We start from the raw sequence: 12843 nt of genomic DNA, 5'->3' as shown, positions 1-12843 counted from the left end.
CAAATTTCGCATTTTACTGATCTAAAAAAGAAATTACTGACCAAAATTATTTTTTCTGATTTTTTTAAAAGTTTTTTTACTGACCGTATTTGATTTTTTGCTCACCAAATTTGACTCTTTACCGACCAAATTTAATTTTTTACTGATTTTTTAAAGTTTTTCACTGACCATATTTAATTTTTTACTGACCATATTTTATTTTTTAGTGACCGAATTTGATTTTTTACTTGGCCATATTTTATTTTTTACTGACCAATTTGAATTTTTTTACTGACCAAAAAGATTTTGCTGTAAAATAGCCATTGTAAATCAGCAAAAAAGTCAATTTTGATCATTAAGCAAATAAATGTTGGTCAGTAATGAAAATGAAATTAATTTAGAAATATAATCGAGATTTAGAGAGATAGAGATAAAAATATAATAAGAGAGAGAGACAATCGAATTTTACAGAACTATTTTGAATTTGAACTAGCTCCTTCAAATGACTTGACCATTATCTGCTGCGTTCGCTTTCCCAATAGTCAGAAAAAAGAAAAAACAATTTTAATCCGTAAATTAATCAATTTATAAGTAGATTTTGGTCAACAGGATAATCAATTTTGATCAATACAAAAAAATATTTTAGATCAGTAAAAAATGAAATTTACAAACTTTAGGCTCGGTAAAATTTCGTGAAACCAAAATTCATGCTCCTTTCTTTCTCAAAATATTTGTATAAATCTCCCACTTTTTCGGTCTCAAAATTGGACGGAACTAAATTTAATTTGGAGTGATGTTCAAAAGAACAAGAAGAGTTTGAAAGAGTGCGATAGGCATATGCAAATCTTTTGGGAAAGAAAGAGAAGTAAATTTTGATTTCATGAAATTTTCCTGATCTAAAAGGTGTTCTGGGACCATAAAAAAACAATTTCACAGAGTAAAAAATCAAATTTGATCAATCAAATTTGATCAGTTAAAACAAATAATAATCACAAATAAATCAGTAAAAGAAATAAATTTTGTTCAGTAAAGAAAAACAAATTTAATCAAAAAAGGAAATCAAAATTAGTCAGTATAATAAATAGTCATTTTAGATCAGTAAAAGTAGTTTGCTTTGATGAATAAAAAAATTAATTTTGATCAACAAAAATTAATTTTGGTCAGTGGTGAAAATTTAATTATGGTGCTGGCACACCTTTTCAATTGAGTGAAATTCAATCGACTGAAATTTTACCTCTTACTCTTTCAAACTGAAATCAGATTTAGCTGTCTCTTTCTGTCAAATTAAAATGAAAATTGAAATTGAAAATTAAATTTCAATTTTAATTTGACAGAAAAAGGCAAATATATCCTATTTCAGTTTGAAAGAGTAATGCCCAACGCACAATAACTTTTGTTTAGTAAACATGTTTTTGACATTCAAATGAGAGTGAGTGAGATCTAGATCTAGTCATCTCGCTCATTCTCATGGGAAATTTTGAAAACATGTTTACAAACAAAAGTTATTGTGCGTTGGTCATAATAGGTAAAATTTTAATCGATTGAATTTCTCTCAATTGAAAAGGTGTGCCAGCGCCATTAGTAAATAAAATTGAAGTATTTAGAGGCAAAAATAGAATTTGTATTTAAACTTTCTCTGTCAACTGACTTACTATTGTCTACTATATTTCCTACAGACAGTAAAAAAAACAATTTTAATCGATAAAAAAAACAAATTAGATGAGTAGAAAAATGAATTTTGTTTAGTAAAATTTTAAATTCAAATCAGTGAAATAAATAAATTTTGGTCAGCAAGACAATCAATTTTGGTGAGTGAAAAAAATCAATTTCATCCCGTAAAATAATCAATTTTAATCAACAAAAAAAATATAATATGGATCAGTAAAAAATCTAGGGCAATCATTTTCCAATTTTACCCCTAATAAAAAAAGTACAAAATCTAATTTTTTTTCAGTAAAAAAAAAGTATCAAATTAGTTGAGTGAAAATCTATTTTGCCCAGTGAAAAACTGTCAGTATCGCTTCGGCATACCCTTTAGATCAGGAAAATTTCATTAAGTCAAATTTCAAATTCCTTTTTTCAAACGTTTTGCGTATGTCTATCTCTTTCTTTCGCACTCTAAATTCGTCTGAGTTAAATTGAAGTTGTTGTGATGTTTATAAGAAGAAGAGTGCGAGAGAAAATGAGATGTGAATTTCGGCTTTATAAAATTTCCCTGCTTCAGAGAATGTGTCCGTAGCCATAAAAAACAAATTTAGTCAGTAAAAGAAAATCAATTTTGATTGACAAAAACTCTAGTTAGGTCAGTGAAAAAATCATTTTTGTTAAATAAGAAATCTATCTACGTCAGTATAACAATTAATTTTAATCAATAAAAAATTGAAAATAAATCAGTAAAAAAAATCAATTTTGATCAATAAAAAATTGTACATAAATCCGTAAAAAAATCAATTTTGGTTTGTGAAAAACACCAATTTAGTTTAGTCAAAATATCAATCTAAATTATGGCCAGTAAAGTAAATAAATTTTGTCCAGTAAAAAAAATCGATTTGATCAGTAAAATAATTAAATCGGTATTGCGTGTGAAAAAGAAACAATTATCGAAATCGGTTGAGTGGGTATTGACATATGAGATGATATTTTATGCAAATTGTTTTTAACGACGGAAGCGCACCAATCGTTGATCCTACGAAGTCCTATTGTTTTAGAAAATTGTAGTATCTTGTAAGAGCTTTCTTGTACGTCCTTATGGTTCTGGAACATCTTTTAGATCAGTAAAATTTCACAAAGTCAAAATTCACATCTCTTTCTTTCTTAAACGTTTTGCATATGTCTGTCCTACTCTTCTTCTTTTGAACATCATATGAAATTAAATTTAATTCAGTCCAATTTTGCGACCGAAAGAGTGTGTTGCAGTTTAGTAAAAGAAAATGTAAAAAAAAAATTAAAAATTATAGTTGACATTGAGACAAATCGAAATAAAGCATTGTTGGTTTTGCACAGCGCAGATTCTTCCATTTATACAAAATCTGGTGCTCCGAACCGGATTGTAGATTGCTAATAATAATTAAAATTGTCTGCAGGTAAAACATATTTACAGAGTGTAATAGACTTATGCAAGTCTTTTGAGAAAGAAAGAGATGCGAATTTTGATTTCATGAAATTATACTGAACTATAGGTGTGGCGGAGGCATTAGTTCTTATGGCTCCGGCACACCTTTTAGATCAGCTAAATTTCATGAAGTCGAAGTTCGAATTCCTTTCTTTCTCACATGCTTTGAATATGCCTATCTCATTCTCTTGTACTCTTCTTCTTATTTTAAACATCACTCCAAATTCAATTTAGCTCAATCGAATTTGGTATGCGAAAGAATGAGATAGTCATATATGCAAAATATGTGAGAAAGAAAGAGATTCGAAATTCGACTGAATGAAATTATCCTGATCAAAAAGGTGTGCTGGAGTCATTATTCATCAAATTGGGTAAAATAGAACCGAAAATATGGCGTTTTGAATTTCGTGAACTTTGACCCTCCCATATCTCCGCTTCTACTGTAACCACAGCGAACCAACGCCTCTTTCTATAAATCTCATAGCCTGGACTACAACACTCTAAAATTTGATCAAAATGTACAATGGCGTTTTTGAGAAAAACGAGTTTGAAATTTGACGCTTCCGCAGCGCCACAAGCGACGAATCTTAGAACTTTGAAAATGTGAAATTTCTTTGCAGATCAAGCAGAACACCGAGATATGATGAGTATCCACAACATGGACATGCTCGCAAGACACCTCAGTATGACAATGGTCGACCGATGAGTCGATCGGGACGATCGGATTATGGCAAGAGTCCCAGATCATCACGTAGCTCACCGAGAACGAATACATCACCTCGGTCGATGACTTTGGGTGACTCTACTCCTCTGTGGGATGAGAATTAAACGGTTTTTACTAAGTGAACAACAAATAAAAAAAGTAATTAAAATTTTAATTAGAGTTTGTGAATTTATCAATTCATAGGTCTTAATTACAAGAAATAAACAGAGTTTAATGAACGAAAATGGCTTTTCTTTGAGTTAATTTTGAAAGGGTTTCATTGTCGGAGTTGGCGGAGCAGGAAGTAAACTGCAACCAGTGCGATGATTCCTAAATGAATTGCAATTGATCCACTTCCACTGCATTCAGTTTCGCTTCCGTAGGTTCCGATTTGAGCAGCGTAGGCCATGGCTATGGGCAGAATGTTTTGCTCGTATTGGCCTACGAAGAGATGAGCCCATGGTCCTGACGCGTAGACACCAACGTCGTCTCCACCGTGGCTTTCCGTATTCAGGGGAACTGTGGCAAAATATCTCATTTCCGGATCAGAAAAGTCATACAATCCGGAAATGTTGAGGCGTTGATCTCCTTGTTCGTTGTAGGTGTTGTAGTAGCCTCTGCCATTAGCGTAGCTCATTATCGTGAACGGCATTCTGTCCATGTTACTGTTCTGCGCAATGCCCAGGATATCAGCTCCGCGGGACTGAAAAAAAAATCATATATTCAATGCAATTACAATACAAAAAATATACAGTAGACTCTCTCAAATTCGGGCATATGGGACCGAAATGTCAGCCGAATTAGACAGAAATTCGGGCGACAAACTTTATGAAATGCAACGATTTTTTATTCATGTGCATATAGATATTGAGTTTACACACTGATATATATCGTAAATTGCATGAAAATCCCTCAATAATGCAAAATCACATCAAAACTAAGACAAACCATGCCAAATTTGAGCATATTTGATTCATTTAATAAAAGCAATCTTTCACTTAAACAAATACACTAAAACAGAAACAATGTACAAGAAACTTAACATTCAGCCAATTAAAAATATAATTCTAATTAATAGACTGATTCACATACATAAAATTTTCACAAAAACTACCCATTCACAAACAAATTTAATACTTAAATGCAAAAACATAAATACAAGAAAATCTTTCATTGTTAATAATAAGCCTAGAACAACCAAATATGGAATTCAAAATATTAAATATCAAGCAATTAATATCTACAATAAACTCATAATAAATAATGAAGAATTACTAGACCTCACACCAAAACAATTACAAAGTTACATACTAGAACATATTGAATTTATTATAAAAGGATGTCTTAAGCTATTTTTTTCGGTTGTCTTCATAGGTCTCTTGCTCCCACCAACCTCTTGTAAAACTCTGAAACTTAATTTCTATACAATTATCACAATACTATCTTATGTACAGCCCCACTATTGTACTAATATTTGTACAGGGACATGAATCAGAAATATATTATTATTATTATATTTGATAATCATAATCAAACTTGAAAAATGACAACAAACTTTTTTCAAAAGTAACCGCTGCCCGAATTAAAAAGTAGCCCGATCTTAAGAGAGCCAAATTAGCGAGAGTCTATACTGTATATATTTTTTTAAATAGTTCGTAAATATTTGTAAATTCCCACTGAGAACTTGCGAAATGTTCGTAAATTTCATAAACCACAAAAAAAGTTCGTAAAAGTTTGTACTTTTCTCACAATCATTGTTCGTACGTAAATATGATCACTTAACGAGCACTTTTTCTTCTTTTACAAACATTTGTTCGTACTTTTTTGTAAATTTGGCAAAACTTTACGAACTAATGACAAAATTTTACAACCATTTTTTGTTTGTTTGTGAAATTTTATGAACAATTTTTTGTAAAAGAACAAGAAATGTTCGATAAGTCATCATGTTATGAACAATATTTGTGAAAAAAAGAACAAACTTTTACGAACTTGTTTGTAGATTATGGCCTCTTCACAAAAGAGAAATTTATGTTCATATTGAAGAGTTTATCCTAAACAAGCGTAGGGAATTTGTTTGTATATTAACATAAATTTCTCTAGTGTTTAGATGCCATTATACGATTTATGAGCATTTTGTAAGTCCCCAGTAAAAAATTACAAACATTTACGAACAATTTTATGACAGATTTTTTTTCTGTGCAGACAATGAGAAAGATCTCAATGGGTAGGTTTATTTCGAAGAACTCGACCCAATTTGTCGAGGAAATACATTACAATGTTAGGACAGCCAGGAAACACTACAACTTTTTTTTAGGGAACACATAAGGAGCTTGAGGAAGCGATAAGTTTTTTGGGGAACCAGAAACTCAACTCAAATAAACTAAAGCCTTTCTAATTGCATACGAGTTACCCTTTGGAGAATTTTTGATTTTTATTTATCTAACCTTAAAGGAATGACCTACTGAACTCTGAAATCTTGTAGTATTACAGTATTTGAGTAAGCTCTGTCGAAAAATAGGCCACACCTCTTTCAGAACTTATTTCAAATCAACGTTGAAATTTTTTTTATTTTTTTATTTTTACTGTTTAAGAAAGAATGAAATTCTGGAACTATAATGTTCAACGCACAATAACTTTTGTTTTGTAAACATGTTTTTTACATTTGAGTGAGAGTGAATGAAAGCGAGATCTAGGGTAAGTGTCCTAATCCAAAACCATTTTCAGACGCTTCAACTTTGACAGAAGATTCTACACATTAAGTTCATATTTTTTCTGAAGAGAATTACATAAATTTGCTCCTTGACTTTTCTAGAATGTTACTGTTTAGTGAAAATTCTTTAGATATAATTTGAAAACTTCTTAAATACAAAAAAATACGCGTGTGTAAAAGGCTTCTATTGGAAACGAATTAATCCAAATGGAGACAAGGGAAAGTTTCTAATTGGAAACAAACAGCGTAAGTAAAACCGCGACGAAAGGCTTTTAAAACCTTGTTGAGTTGCTCTAGAATGTATTAGGATTTGTTTTTATTCCTGGTGTTTTCTCCTTTCCCATCTAAAACAATAAGAAAATCTTTCCAAAAAGTCATATTTATTTCCGGTGTTTCCTATTGAATCATTTGCAGACACTTCAGAAAAAACACTTTTTGTTCACGAAATAGGTAATTATTTCATTTGAAAACTTCACGTACCATTAACAATAAAGATTAGCACATAATTTAACCAAAATTAGCCAGAAATATGACATAAATGTTAAACAAAACGAATAAACAAAAGTCATTTCATTGTGTTTTTCATTGGAAAACATGGTCGATCGATGAAAAATTCGATGGTGAAAAGGTACACTGTTAATTTTTCTGAGAAATTAACAAATTAAAATGTGTGAATATGAATGGTTTTTCGCTTTATTTGGAGCAAAATTAACTAAATAATGAAACTGTGGTATAGAAAATATATAAATATAATAATTTAGTACGGTATTTATCATGAAAACAATGGCGTTTCCATTTGGAGTAGAGAAAAATTTCCATTTAGAGCAGGTTTTGAATTAGCTTAATTTACCCTAGTTTTGAAAATTGTAATTTTGAAAATATGTTTACAAACAAAATTTATTGTGCGTTGGGCATAACAAAGGAATTTCTCTAACAAGGAAAATATTGTAACATTGCCTAGACGCTTTAGTCCTCAAATTTACTTTCAGGCGGGGCCTAAAGAGTTATACTCCTTAAAAAGTAACCTAGACCCTCTATGATCGTTATTCTTCAAATACAATATTTCTGAAATAAAAAATGCCTTCATTCATTCATTTTCAACCGCTTTTTCCTATCGGAGATCGCAAGTCTAGGTGGTGAATTCTGGATCTGAACTTTATGAGTTATTCACGTGAGAAATTCATAGCTTTTAGATAGCTTTTTTGTAAGTATTTCGTGAAGTTTTCGCACAAAGTGACATGTGAAAGTTTCTTGAAAAACTTACAAAAGGTTATCTCAAACTTACACACAGAAAAATTTTGACTCTAAATTTAAGAATATATAAGATCCTGGGAACTTAAATTGGACGTGAATCCCCGAGGCGTTTAAGTTTAGAAGCTCTGAGCGAAAGAAATGAGCTAGAATCCCTAGCTTTTTCAAATTAAGAGATCGGGAACTTAAGTTCAGCATAGGCTGGAAAATGAAAAATGTCTACAGATTTGCAAATTGCAACTAAAACTAAATGATCAAGGATTTAGAATTAGGGCATTGGCATTCATTGGGTGGGATTTGAAATTAAATTCCTGGGTGTTTCTGTTTAAGAATTTTCCATTTTTCTGTGTGTATGAATTTATCAAGCGATAAACCCAGCATCTAATAATTCATAAATTGGACATCTCAAGTTAGCATCCAACGCCTTTCGATTCTCCGTCACTTTAGGAGAAGGAGTTCGCGGACGGTCACAGGGCTTTCCATAGCAAGATCCTGAAATCAAATTCTCGAAAATAACCAGTCACAACTGATTGTTGACTACTGCCAATTTCGTTTCTTAAGTGTGTGGTTAATCGGAAATTTAGCAATTACCTAAACCAATAATCTCGTACAACACTCCATTTTGTATTAACCCGAGACACTTCCTCTTCTTTTAAGCGGTGAGACAAAATTATCTTTTTAAAATTGACCAGAACCGATCAAAACTTATCTGGTTACGCTCGTGAGTTTTAACTCTGAATTTGATTCAGGCAACTTGTCCTAAGACTACCGCGACCTAGCCCATGACGGTAGGTGAGAATGGTAATGAACACAGTTTTGAAAACCGATAATGTATCAGAACGATTAAGCTGGACCTTCCTTACTATGCTTCTGCCAAAGCCCTTATTACTGCAGAAGCTTGACCGATCCACAACGAGAGTTCGCCGCCCATCCTCTCATTTCTCGAGAAAAGCACTACCTATATTGATATGATAAGGTGTCCTTGGCCCGAAACCATGTATTATCCCAATTTCGCTCTTCTTCGAAATTGATCAAATATAGCTCAAGAGTATGACTTATTCAACGATCATACAATTGCCGGCATCGCAAAATCATCCCGGCTTAGATGGGCAGGCCATATAATGAGGATACCAAATAACAGGGTCGAACAAGATCTTCGAAGGCAGGTCAGTTCGATCCAGGACAGTTGGTAGACCGAGAAAAAGATGGGAAGATGATGTGGACAACGATACGAGGAAGATAAATGTGAGAAATTGGAAAGCTTTGACGAATAGTCGGGAGAATTGGAGGCGTGCTGTGGAAGAAGTCAAAGCCCTACATGATGGGCTGTAGAATAGAATAGAATAGAAAAAAAATTTATTTGGTTAATCCCCCGGTTGAATGCAACAAGTTGGGACTATACATCATACAAGATGACCTGGTCGCCATCTTGATTTTACGTTTCTCTCCGCCATTTTGAGTAACTGTCAAAACTTAAAACTTGTCCTATTGCACTGAAATTTTAGTATGTTGTAGCTGATATCGAGACCTTTTCAGAATATATTTACATTCTAGTCTACATCAAGCCTCTACCTAGATACAGATGCTCAAAGTTTGAAATTTTGTAATACTCATATTTTGGCGGTCTTTATTTTTTAATCTTCAACATTTGAAACCTAAACGAAATGCCTCAGTAACCATTAAAAATGGTTGAGACTTTTATTTTATATATTTATTTACTCTAGCATAATTTAAAAAATAAACGAAAAGTGCATTTATTTAATTTTTTATTTTTCATCTTTGCGAAAACAGTTTTTCAGATTCTCAAATAATACGCTGTTACAAACAAAAACATTACTTTTCGCTGTCTTTTTTGTGATGGTTTTTTTTTTTGATAAAAGAAGCTCCCTGTGGTTCTGTATTCATTGAAAATGCCAAAATTTTAAACTTGGAGCCCTTATATCCAGACAATCGCTTGACCTAAGTCGGATTTTATATATGTTCTGAAAAGGCCTTGACATCAGCTAGACCATACTAAAATTTCAGCTCAATCGGATGAGATTTTTGTTTTGACAGTTATTCAAAATGGTGGACAGAAACGTCAAATCAAGATGGGGACCATACCATCTTGTAGACTTCGGTTATTTTATCTTAAGTTCCCATAAAATTGAATAATTTTTAGCCAAATACTTCTATAATAAAGCTTTAGAAAGACCATTATATGCAATTTTATAACATAAATCATGCGTTCTTAGGAAAATAATAGTGAAAAAAGTATTTTAATAAAAATAATCAACAAAATCAAAGTGGATTATTTTAGCCAAATAAATTTAGAATAGATTTGGGCAATTTACTACTCTGAAATCGATTTTGGAATTGCACCTTCAGATAACTTTTTCACGGAGCCGTTTTCGACAAAATACCTATATTAGCATTTCATTGACTATTACTGAAACTACAAGAATCCTTTTGGGGATCATTGTATCTTACTTGGTACATAACATATCCCTATATACTTTGATATGATACACAGGATCGGCGAAGACCATCAATAAGTGCTAGAATTTATGAAAGTCTTACGGACAGCAGAGTGCAAAGTCACCCGCAACGACGGTATCTAATAGAATGCAGATAATATGAGTTTTTTCATTAATCTTCCTCTTTATATAAAAAGAAGTATTTCAATTTCATATCTGAAAGTCCATTTAAGCCAATAGCCATGACTCAAGATCTTAAAGTATCTATAGCTGTTCCTTCGACCCTAGACCTAACAATCTTGTAAGCAGCCTAATTTGTTTTCTTGGATTAATCTCGATTTAATGGGTTGTAACAGGACGTAAAATTTGACCGCTCTTGACTATTTACATTTTTATAATTACGACAGCGTTTCAAGGATCAATGTTCCCTTCATCAGTTGCTGAATTGGAGAGGAAAATCGCCAGAAAATTATTGAGGAAGTAGGGTACGGAACTATGCTCGCCAACGAGCATCTGTCTCTTTGAATTCAGGTAATAAAATTATATTTGTCTTACCGGGTATCCTGCATACGTTAGCGTGTGACCATGATCAGCAGACACAACAATCAGAGTATCGTCTTCGCTGGTCATTTCCCTGGCCAATTGAATAGCGTTTGAAAACTCAACGGTCTCATCCAATGCACGCCTGGTCCAAGATTCATGATGAGCTACATCGATTTTCCCTCCTTCGACGAATAGGAAGTATCCCTTCTCCTCTTTTTGTAGCATCTTGATTGCAGTAGCCACCATTTCACTAAGCGTAGGTTCCTCTGGATCAGACAGAGCATCCCTGTGATACTTCATATGGGCACCCTCGAAGAGTCCTAGCAAATAGTCAGTTTCGGTGACATTGAGTCCTAGAAGTTCACTCTTCCGCGACACATAGTTAGCAGTTCCTTCCTTTGCCCTCTCAGTCTTCCACTCCTCGATGAGGTTCTGTCCATCCTGACGTAAGCCTCGAGCTCCTTCTTCGTCCACGACACTTTGATCGAGGAAGTAACTTCGTCCTCCGCCTAGGATGACTTTGAGCCTGCTACCAACTTCACCTCGAACTAATTGCTCAGCGATGTCATGGGTGGTTTCAGGATCACAATCATCATCCACTACTTCAGCGTCATTTTCCCAGTAACGATCAGCAACGTGAGCAAAGAGGCCGGCTGGAGTTGCATGAGTGATCCTAGTTGTTGTAACTAGTCCAACACCTTTGCAAGCATCCAAGGACCACTGTCCTATTCCCGTTGTTTGATGGGCTTTGTCAGCTTGACCTTCGCAGTCGTAGCGTGAAATACCGGCATCGAGACCAATCGTGCCGTAGTTTGCCTTTACCCCACTGAGAAAGGCCGTTGCAGTGCAGGCTGAGTCGGATACCTTAAAAGTAAAATGCGATTAGTAACACATGGTCAATGCATTTGAATAAAGATGGGCCCTAAAACTGATCTAAGATTTGGATTGATATAGATAAGACCAGAATTTAATCAGGGATTACCAAATATAAACTGTAAAGTTATTTCTGGACAGCACAGATATCAAGAAATCCCCTACTATAAATTGTTTTCCCGATCAGAAACTTATCATATGACTTAATTTCCCAATCAATTTTGATACCAAGCAATACTCAAGAATTTTGCGCTCTTGAAATTGAGTTCTTAATTGGTCGTCAAGGAATTTCAATAAATCCATGATTGAGCCAAGATTGGTAGACCCCGGACCACTGAAGATCGTAACAGCTTCAAACAACCAATCAATCTAATTGAAGTTATGAAAAAAAAAAACTGTCGCACAATCAGCAATCGAAATCCCTTATCAAAATTCATTCAAGCCCCTTGAGGTCGGTATCTTATCTTCAAGTTTAGCTCCTACCTGTCTGTTAACGCAGTAAGTCTTCGCCATTCCGAAGTAGGGGAACTTCTCAAACGACAGCTTAGCATTCTCGTTGCCACTATGCATCCTTGCAGCTGCAACCGTTTGGAATGACATACCATCTCCGATGAAAAAGATCACATTTTTGGCAACATTAGTATTTAATTGGGTGAAGGTGTTAACCTTCTCAGTCAGGGTGTCCCTTGCATTCTTCATCCAAAACTCGGTTTCTAGTTCTTCTGGAAGGATGGCTTTATTGTTGAAGGGAGTATCATTTGGAAGATCAGGATGCATTCTGGAATCTAAAAACAAAAATTAGTGGGAGTAGGAAAATTTTCATTTTAAATAAATTTCAAATGAACTCACCTTCCTCTTCATCGTAATCCTCATCCTCGTGAAAACTTCTAACTTGGTGGGAAAGAGCCAAAACTCCCAGAACCAAGACAACAAGCCGGTAGTTCTTCATCGTGTGAAACCTCGAATCCTACTGAGAGTCTTCCACTCGGGAACGCAATGGCAAACAAATAAATTTCTCAAGATCGTTGAGTACTTGATAAGTGGATGTGAAATAGCTTATCGAAGGTAATTTTCGTTTTTTTATGATATTTGGGCACTAAATAATCAACTTGAGTCTCTGTCGCCTCTATCGTGAGTCCAATGAGCACGTGTTACATGTTAATCGATTGTTTCTTACCAATCCCCTAACTACCATTTTGATGTATTGATAGTGATA

At 33.7% G+C, this 12843-nt stretch overlaps 2 protein-coding genes across 2 annotated transcripts in view; one reads left to right on the top strand and one right to left on the bottom strand.

The window, feature by feature from the left end:
• The window catches only part of LOC129805745 (transcription elongation factor SPT6), a 29297-nt gene extending 25264 nt beyond the window's left edge, over positions 1 to 4033 (top strand). The window contains exon 9 of the mRNA XM_055853868.1: positions 3712 to 4033. Within this exon, the coding sequence (XP_055709843.1) occupies positions 3712 to 3919 (208 nt within the window). The 3' untranslated portion in view covers positions 3920 to 4033. The remainder of the gene's footprint in view (positions 1 to 3711) is intronic.
• LOC129805747 (membrane-bound alkaline phosphatase-like) lies at positions 3964 to 12802 on the bottom strand. The gene is made up of 4 exons (XM_055853871.1): positions 12477 to 12802; positions 12111 to 12412; positions 10767 to 11618; positions 3964 to 4497 (listed from the first exon to the last, which is right to left on the bottom strand). The coding sequence occupies exons 1-4, from the start codon at positions 12574 to 12576 to the stop codon at positions 4072 to 4074; spliced, it is 1680 nt and encodes a 559-aa protein (XP_055709846.1). The 5' UTR covers positions 12577 to 12802; the 3' UTR covers positions 3964 to 4071.
• Between the last annotated feature and the right edge of the window lie 41 nt (positions 12803 to 12843).

This window comes from Phlebotomus papatasi, chromosome 3 (genome assembly GCF_024763615.1).
Source record: "Phlebotomus papatasi isolate M1 chromosome 3, Ppap_2.1, whole genome shotgun sequence".
NCBI lineage: Eukaryota > Metazoa > Arthropoda > Insecta > Diptera > Psychodidae > Phlebotomus > Phlebotomus papatasi.
This window is presented reverse-complemented; position numbering and strand designations above follow the sequence as displayed.

What these genes read in the sequence shown, in the direction of transcription:
- LOC129805747 (XM_055853871.1), bottom strand. Translation starts at nt 12,576, where the DNA reads ATGAAGAACTACCGGCTTGTTGTCTTGGTTCTGGGAGTTTTGGCTCTT. An exon ending in CTTACTGCGTTAACAGACAG is followed by an intron (nt 11,619 to 12,110) that starts GTAGGAGCTAAA and finishes TTTACTTTTAAG; the next exon opens with GTATCCGACTCAGCCTGCAC. An exon ending in TAACGTATGCAGGATACCCG is followed by an intron (nt 4,498 to 10,766) that starts GTAAGACAAATA and finishes TTTTTTTTTCAG; the next exon opens with TCCCGCGGAGCTGATATCCT.